Below are 9,338 nucleotides of genomic sequence, written 5' to 3' on the forward strand. Positions count from 1 at the left end.
TGCTTTGTTCATTGAAGATATTGGATGTCCATTTTTGTGCAACGACGAGGCGGTTCTTCGAGCTTCTCTTTCGGCGGGGCGCGTATCGTTATCTTTTTCGGTTGCAAGCAGACTCGGGACATTTCGTAATTAGTACCCTGTGTTGCGCTCACAATGTCAGTGCTCGCCTTTAAATTGGCTGTAAGTTCATATTCTCGTACAACGATACTCGTATTTCTCCGCGTTCGTAGGGACTCGAGGATCCGCTCGCAATACACCGTTTCCTCAGTACCACTATTTTATGTTTTTGTACCAAAGTCGTAGTAGCGTCTAACTTTACGTTAAATAAATAAAACCAAAAAAAAAAAAAAAAAAAAAAAAAAAAAAAAAAAAAAAAAAAAAACAAAAAAAAACAATTATTTGTGTATGATTTTAGATTCCCAATCATCTATATTATAATCTAATCGTATTAAGTCAGGAAAAGTTATTTTTTTTTGTTAAATGTAACATTAGAATAATTGTTACGTCGTATTTTTATTATTTTAAAAAACCGCTAAAGTATATTTTATCATAATACGAAAAAAAAATACGTTATTGATTTGCAATATCAAATGTTTTACCTGCGATTTTTAGCCTGCAGAATTTTGAATGTTTACGATATGGTAACATTTGAACGATGTTTGTGCAGTGATAACTCGTAGTGGTTGGTAACATCATTTGTTGGCACGATGGCGTCTGGCGGTGGTACGTACCGTTTATTTTGCTTTTTATCATTTAATAGGTACCGTTAAGCGATATCTTTGTTGGGAATTTTTGGTACTAACAATGTCGATCAACGTATTATTTTTGTAATAGCGGAAAATACACCAGAGGAAAGGACCGAGCCAGCCGCGCCGGCACAACCCCTCACCAATGTTGTGAGCGAAACAGCGCACGTAAGTCAGATAACCTATAAATCTAAGCGTAACCTGTTATGCTATTATTTCTTGGTTATCGATTCTTATCATTGATATTTCCTAAACTCGTGATTAAATTATCGAATATTTTCCTATTTATAAAATCGATTTTATATATCGAAATTTACAATGGATCGTTCGATTAAAACAATTACATCATTTCCCGCCAATCTAATGACAGCTGTTATATTAAAATTTGAGTTTGTTTTCGTATCGGCGTTGTTGGGTTAGGTTATTTGATTATCTTAATTCATATATTTCACACTTTTATTTAATTCATGAATATTTTGTACCTTTTATAGTTCTTTTATGTATATTGATAAAATGTATAACAAAATAGTGATAAATAATTTAATTAATATCGATTAAAGTATCACTAACCTTAATCTGATATACTATTTTCTTGTTGTTGTAGAGGATATTAGCAATGAATAAGGATTCTGATCTTACTGGTGTGCCACCAAAGAAGTCACGTGTCGAAGTACAATCTCTTCCAACGAGGCAATATTTGGATCAAACTGTAGTACCAATTTTATTACAAGCTCTATCCACGTTGGCCAAGGAAAGACCCGCAGATCCCATCAGCTTTCTAGCCGGATACTTGCTAAGGAATAAAAATCAATACGATAATGGTGAATCTCCACCAACTAGTCAATGAACTGCTTACGCATTTATAAGTATGTGGTGAAAATTAAAGAATTACAAACATTTATTGACACTTCTTAGGAACGTACTCAAGTTGGGCAAGGTGTATTTGTGTAATTTTGAATTAAATAAAAATGTATTAGCTTTTTATCATATAAAAGATATTTTGGTTAAATAACAAAGAAAATGTAACAAGTTTTTTCAAGTGTTTGTTTATGTGCTCATTTCAATGACTATTTTTATGGTGATTAATCTTTTCTATATATATTATAATGTATAAACCTGTACAGGTTATCAGGAAAAGATATTAATTTCATAATAGTTTAGATTAGATTACAATTTGTACCTGAAAGCTTTAAGTAGATCCTGAAATTTCGACTAAAATTATTATTTTACAAAACTCTATTATCTACATGTGTTTCACATCAATTATAAAAGAAAAAACGAAAAGAATCGTTATCAAAGATTCAATAAATGAGTCTTCCGTATTCGTATCGAGATAATTGGATGCAATTAAACGTAATTATCCACTGACTCGGCATAAAATTTATCTCACAGTTCGATAAGAACAACGATACGTACAGAATGTTCGATCGTGCACTTTAAATTTCTTCCATAACGGCGACTACGTTAATTTTTTTATATTTAAATTCGCGCGCGTTAATTACCTATATACTTCCGGAAATCATTCGATCGTTGATTTGTCGAACGTAGTGCTTTAATCTATCGCGTCAACGGTTTAACGGTGCCAGTGACTCGTAACAATTTTGAAGAAAATTTGTATATTTCCGAGATAACGCTGCAATATCGGTACAAAACAACAATGAGAAGATATCGAGGTAATTTCCTGGCGAACAATTCGCACGGTAACATCGTACCAAGTCCAATTAACGATTTGTCCTCCCATTCGAGTTCCTCGTATATTAACTCGTTTTCTTGATACGATTGTCACCGTGTATTTATATTTTTCTTTTATTTTCCTACTCTATTCTTTTGTTAATCAAAGAACAGTTAAAATACGGTGTAATATCTCGTCAATATATTTTACGAAATAACAACCATTGGATAAATATACTTCCTATTATACGTATGCATAAAATATTCCTATTGTAGGAACTTTTGAAATTGAACTGTATATTGATACAGCGTTTTAGCATGTACATTCATACGTATAAATATTTGTGGTATACGTGTAGATAACGTCGAGGTAATTCGGGTACATGTATATCGTGCAAATACGATATCATTAAGTTTAAATTTTCTTTTTAGCTTTTGTGATTTTGTAGTCTGTATAGAGCATAAGTTTCGTGCACGTTTACGTTACGGTTGGTACGCTCTAAGTGCACCGTGTACAAAGAACTTGCGTCGAGCAAACTGAGAGCATAGTTAATGGGCGAATCGTGTCACAGCTTTCGTTGTTCGCGCGCAATCTGCAGATTCACGCCCGTACGGCCATACGGTGGCTCGGTTCAATTGGCACGCATATTGGAATTCTATTAGCGAGATTACTGACAGTAATTGCTCGGTTTGGCGCAATATCGCACGCTCGTCTGTGTAGCCAGCCAACAGGCTAGCGAGCGTCAAACGTGGATTAAGCGTACATCTTGCTCCGCAGCTTAGGCAAGACGGGTGTATTATGTTCCTGATTATGTTCCAGCAATAGTCGCCTCTGAATCTCGATTCGACGGAATGTATCACGAATTGCGAATTTGAATATGCACGGTTATATCAGCCGTTACGAATCGCGTCAAAGGATCGAGACGTTCGGTTGAAATTACTCGAGCCTGTTCGAGCCTGTTCGTTGCATGGTCTCTCGCGCGTTTCTCTATGAAAATTTAATCGAAAGTTCCTACGGGTTGGGAAATGAAAGTTGAACATAAATGAGATGAGAGAAGGGGAAGAGAGTACGAGGGCGAGAAGGAAAAAGGAGACACACGACACGGGGAACGTGTTTCGTCGAGAAAGGAATGAAACTTGTAAGTTCGCGGATCTCGAAGGACGGAAAACGATTTACCGGTTGTAAGTGCGCGAGACTTTCCAAGTTGCGCCGAGATTTTTCGAAATTTCCCGTCTCCGAACTGACTCCAGATTATATAAAATTTTTCTCCATAACTGGAAACTCTCCCACAGTTTCCCTCTCTTTCTCTCTTTCTGCTCGACTCTCCGTGTCAGAGTTAGGGAAAAAACGCTTACCAAGCAAATTCGTACGAGCTAAAGTCCTCTTTTCTCTCGTATTTTTTTGCCATACTAAAATTCTATCTGATAACCGGAAAGTTTTTTTTCTCTCGTTTCTCTTTTTCTCTCATTCCCTTTGTGTTTTTTATTCTCTCTTTTTCTTTTCTCCTTTTTTCTTCGCTTTATAATTTTGTCCATGAAAGATGATACAGAGACTTTCGCACGAGCACAGCCGAGCGCAGCTTGAAACAATAAATATAACGGTTGGATTTCGCTCCAGTTACGATTATTAAACGTAATATCTGTTTTGAAAATAACGAAGCTCGTTGTAATATAAAATCGTTAATTGAATATCGAAATGATTGTAAATTGAAAACTGTTTTAGTTGGGCAGAGGGACGGGAGGAGGGTATTCGGTTCGAGGATAAAATTCGTAATTCGGTCACGTTGTAGAGAGACATTTTAATCAGTCTGACTGAATGCCCGCGATTCGTAAAACAGGACGGGCGTACAAGGACGCAGTCTCTCCTCTTTCTTTCGGCTCTCTCTTCTTTCTGAATTATCTTGCGGTTCCTCGCTCGCGGGGACCACAGATTTTCATTTCAGATCTGGCTCCGGTACAGTGCAGGAGGAGAAAATAGAAGTCGGTTGATTTCAATCTGTTTGACGGTCCTCTCCTCGCTTTTTCTCGCTTCTCGGAGGGCTGCGCGGTGCCGGATGTCGGCGCACCGCGTCGCTGCCCGAAGACAACGAGACAAGATCCGCGACGCGAGGCATCCGTTATCGTTCCACGGCATCTCTCCGACTATTTCGTGCTCCCGTTTCTTTCCTTTCGTTCCAACTGCTCTCTCTCTCTCTCTCTCTTTTTCTATTTCTCTCTCTCTCTCTCTATCTCTCTATCTATGTATCTACCTTTCTTTCTTCCTCCGCTCGGGACTTATTGGCGAGGAGATGTTCTCCCTCGAAGGACATTGACGCGCAATTACGCGAAAGTTCGCCGTCACGGTCGTGTAAACTCGAAAATCTTCCCCTGCAAATGGCTCGTTCTCTTTTATAGCTATGTAAATCGGATGGATAGGACAATAGCGAGTTCATTGTTTGGGGGAATCTTTTATTATGACACGGGATGGAGGTTTGTCTTAATTGGAGGAGCGACGGAACGCGAATACAAGCGTAAAATTTTCCAGTTATATACGTATGTATACCGGTGGGTCCGGTAATTAAAGGGGGTACGAAATAGATACAATTCGATAATGATGTTTATCTTCGGACTGCATACAAGACGCGTTCAAACGAAACAAGTTTGGAGCGTGTAACGAGAGATACACGATATTCCAATTAAGTCTATGAACGTTTGATGTAAATGCGCCAAGTTAATTCCATCAACGGAAGTCATTACCACGTACTGCCAGAATGTTTTAACGGTATTAGGTTATTCCGGCGTGAAAAGGTTACTCTATACACCGTGCGATAAGGTTTATCGTTATCCTCGAAAACTTTCATCGACGCGTTCGACGCTTTTTCGTTCGAGCAGCGCACAACGTGAAGGAAGAGTTAAACGAAAGTGGATTCGGCTCTCTTTTTTTCCTTCTTTTTTTTTTTTTTATCTTCAACGTTTCGTCGAAACTCATCCCCTTTTTCTTCGCGGAATCGTCTACGCCCAACTTAACTACCGATACCAATATCAATATTAGCCGGAATAGCTTCGATATCGTGAGAGAACATTTCGCACAAAGCAGTGGTAGGTTCCTCTGGATGGGGTTTAATGCACACAGATTCACTCCCCTGAGTTTTCGATCGCAGCTGAACCTAGAGGATCGACTGGTATCTCTCTCTCTCTCTCTCTCTCTCTCTCTCCCTTCGCCCTTCATCTTCCTTCCGCGTACCATCAGGTAGGCGTCTCTCGAAAAGCGCTTAATCCTCCGACCAGTCGAAAGCCCCTCTGCCGGTATTACGGCAAACGCTGATTTGTGGTCGCGGCAGCGACATTATTTATAATTTGTGGGTATTAATAGCTGACTCACACGTGTGTATCTACGGGGATATATATTGTACGGGAGCCTTTTCGGGCTCTCATCGATCTCCCTTATCGTCGATAAATTTCGTTCTCGTTCCACTGCTCCAAACTTTTCGTTCACCCTCTATTTGTGCCTCTATTTCGTCGCGCCAACGCTTTCGTCATTCGACATTCTGACGCGCAGCGTACAACCTCCCGCTTATCTCTCTCCGATCGGGGTCGCGATTTCAATCTTCCCTCCTTTCCTTTTCCTTCCTTCCTTCCTTCCTTCCTTCCTTCCTTCCCTTCTTTCTTTCTTCTCTTTTTTCCAACCCACAAAGCTATGAATTTCTGGCGCGAGCACGTGAAAGTAATTATTAATCCCTTCGTTCGACTGGGCATAGCCGCGGGGGAACAATAAACGCCATTTTAATTTTTAAGGATACGTGGATATATATATATATATATATACATATACACAGTCGTCGTAGAGCAGTTTCATTGCGCCCAACCGCCATCCTTATTATCCCTCTTCCCTTCGACACGTGTTTCACGAAAAAGAGGAGGGGGAAGAGGGTGGCGAACGAAGACGGACGTTGAAAGGGAACGGCGCTATTTCTTCGGACTGTTATTTCGCCGCGGTGGAATTCGCAGACAGGACGAGATAACGGAATCGGATAGCCGCCGTGCCATCTCTTACCGCGGAATGATACCTTGCGGGGATATAACTCAGCCGACCGACCAACAGTTTCTAGACCGATACTTTTATAAGGGAGGAGGCACGCACGAAACCCGATTCCGTTCTTGTTCTTCGTTTTCGTCGAAGAGAACGATGTCTCCTCGCGCCGAACGTCCGCGCGATACGTTATTCTCGAAATTGTCGGTCGGGGCGCAATAAACCGTTCCAAGACACGATCAATCAACCGATAGAACTCTAATCTCGCGCTCGGTGATTGGCGGGTGGACGCCGCGAGGGCGTGGTAATAGTCGCGCGATACCCTAACGATCTATTCCTTTCCTATTTTTTCCCCTCCTCTTTTCGTTCGCGAGAAAGAAACGGGATTACGTTCGCGGCGGAGAAAGGCGAGAAGTTGTTCTACATAAAAAGAGGGGATCGAGTCGTCGCTTTTTCGCGAATCCAATCTAACTTGGCGCGATCACGAGGAAAGAGGTGGAGGGGGAAGGAAGAAGAGTGACTGTATACATATATATCTGCTGGTTACTTCGCTCCCTATTAGTTCATTTTCTCGTTAGGGAAAGCTAACGGGGGGGATGTACGATTATCGAGGATCGCGAGAGCAATTAAACCTCTCGAGGTCTCGATACCCTTTGAAAATCTATTTTCATTGTATCGTCGCTCCGTCGCTCTCGGATCTCGCCGACCGTGACAATTCCTCCTTTTTCCTCCCCCTCTTTGCGATCGCTCGCCACGATGCGCTCCATGCGCTAATTGTTTGCCGACTAATCATCCGGAAACGAACCAACCAACGTCCGCGTAAATGTGATTTCCTCCAGGCTGGGAGGGGAGGGGCTGGTAGATGGAAATTACGACGCGCGTGCACGGAGCTAGGAACAGAGAGAGAGAGGAGATCGAAGATGTTTACTGGATTCGACCGCGGTCCGCGATGAATCAGGCCGCGAATTGGAATTTCCCACCTAATAAATCACCGTTCTATATTCTCTGCTCCTATGTACCTAGGCGAATACAGACTATACTATATATATATATATATATATATCTTATGCATCCATACCACGAAAGTATAGGTATAGCTTCATCGTTGGTCGGTTCTCTCTCCAGGAAAGGGAACATTGTTTCGTGTGTGACCGTAGAACCGATTACACCGGAACGATCGAGCGGATAACGAAACATGCGCGGCGCAGGTAGACAGCTGGGATCTGAAAGCGGGTCGGATCGATCCCGGGGATCGATACACTTTCACCGCAGCTAGAGATTCGCGAGGGTGTACGAGCGTGATGGTTATCGACGTTCCACCGTTTATTCGCGGCTTAGATTCTCATTGATAAACAAGAGTCGATCGAATGGCATAGTCGGAGCTATTATGGGAATAAGGTCAATCTGTTCTTTTTTTTTTTTTTTTTTTTTTTCGTTCCACCCGCGCTTTGCCCTTGTTTCCTCTCTCTCTCTCTCTCTCTCTTTTCCTCCCACCACCTTCGCGATACACCCGGTAAAACGTTAAGAATATCCAGCCTCGTTTATTCCGATGAAACTACCTACGCGTTCGAGTTTGGGTTTTAATATCGCTGAGAGCAGCGCACGTTGACAAAAAGGGTAGGGAGTTTTTATTAAAACTCCCCCTCCTCCCACGCTACTACTTGTTCTTCCCCGGCGCATTGATTTTCTATGTAATTTTACAAATTTATGGACCATTTGCATCAGCATGGATGGTACCGATATCATCGTGTTTAATAATTTTTTTTTTCACTTCGTTCCCTCCCCTTTCTCTTTCTTCTTTTTCCCTCCCTCGTTCTTCTCCTTTTTCTTTCTCTTTTTTTTTATCCAGGCGAATGGATTTCCATCGGGGATGTTGTCCCCGCGAAATAGCTAACCGGTTATCTTCTTCCTGTTTTTCAGAACATTTTTCAAGGCCTATCCAGCCGCAGTATCGCGTTTCGGATACGTCGCGAGAACGCTATAAACTACGGGAACGGAACGGAACGGAACGATCGCGCCCCTGTTTCCCGCTTCTTTGTCCCCGCCATCCTCCTCCACCGCCATCGACGAATACGTTGTCGCCGACATTCGGATTCCCCAGTTAAACACGGTCTCGACTTATCTTAATGGACATCTGGCTGGCTCCCTCGATCTTGGGACACGAATCGTGGCTTCCCTTCCACTTTCGTTTGCGGATAATCGATGACCGTCCAAACTTCGTACGGTGAGTTTCTCCCTTTTTTTCCCTCTCTTTCTCTTTCTTTATCATTACGCTCTCGATCTGTACGACAAACGACAAACGCATTCGATCGACGCAACTCCGTGGCGCATTTTTCATCGAGAGAATGCATCTACTGCGTCGAGCCCTCAAACTGCATAACAAACGTCCGTTTGCCCTTTGACGTTTCGAGAAGATCTGGATCCTAGGATCTGGTAAAAACTTCACCGACTTCATCGAGATCCGGTATTTTTCGTATAAACGGTGAATGGGAATTGGCGGGTGGGAAAAACGCCGGAGGGCGAGTGAAGGAAAAAGAAAAAAAAGGAAAAGTCGCAAGGAGGACGGGATTCGTGCTCGGTTACGGTTAATTTGCCGGTTATTTCCGCGGACTATGCGGTTGGGTGTCGATGACTATACAGAGGTCGGTGATTTTCATCCGTCCGCCCTTCCATACACCTTTTATCCGCTATGCAGAGCGGCCGTATTAAAATGTAAATGCGCGGTAGCTAGTTATTATGCGGAGCGGCCGATGCGATCTCTCCACCCGCGGGCCGATGCGATGCCCTCGTGTGCGCGCCTTCTCCTCCTCCTCCTCCTTCGTCCCCGTAAACACTCGATAATGGGCAAACCGTGTACCTCGCCGTCCGCCCCTGTACACCCGCGACAAGTGCGAGGAAAGGACGAGAGAGAG

At 42.5% G+C, this 9,338-nt stretch overlaps 2 protein-coding genes across 2 annotated transcripts in view; both read left to right on the forward strand.

The window, feature by feature from the left end:
• The window catches only part of LOC102672401 (Down syndrome cell adhesion molecule-like protein 1 homolog), a 74,523-nt gene extending 68,888 nt beyond the window's left edge, over positions 1-5,635 (forward strand). The window contains 1 exon segment of the mRNA XM_031511334.1: positions 5,581-5,635. The gene's annotated coding sequence lies outside the window, so the exon portion shown is untranslated.
• On the forward strand, positions 584-1,772 carry LOC102671541 (protein dpy-30 homolog). The gene is made up of 3 exons (XM_006617418.2): positions 584-723; positions 835-914; positions 1,351-1,772. Exons 1-3 carry the CDS (start codon positions 708-710, stop codon positions 1,591-1,593), a joined length of 339 nt encoding a protein of 112 aa, XP_006617481.1. The 5' UTR covers positions 584-707; the 3' UTR covers positions 1,594-1,772.
• Positions 5,636-9,338: the final 3,703 nt, after the last annotated feature.

The sequence above is a fragment of the Apis dorsata genome, unplaced genomic scaffold, assembly GCF_000469605.1.
Source record: "Apis dorsata unplaced genomic scaffold, Apis dorsata 1.3 scaffold_307, whole genome shotgun sequence".
NCBI classification, from domain to species: Eukaryota; Metazoa; Arthropoda; class Insecta; order Hymenoptera; family Apidae; genus Apis; species Apis dorsata.

Coding starts and splice junctions, on each gene's coding strand:
- LOC102671541 (XM_006617418.2), top strand. Junction 915..1,350: donor TTGTGAGCGAAACAGCGCAC/GTAAGTCAGATA, acceptor TTGTTGTTGTAG/AGGATATTAGCAATGAATAA.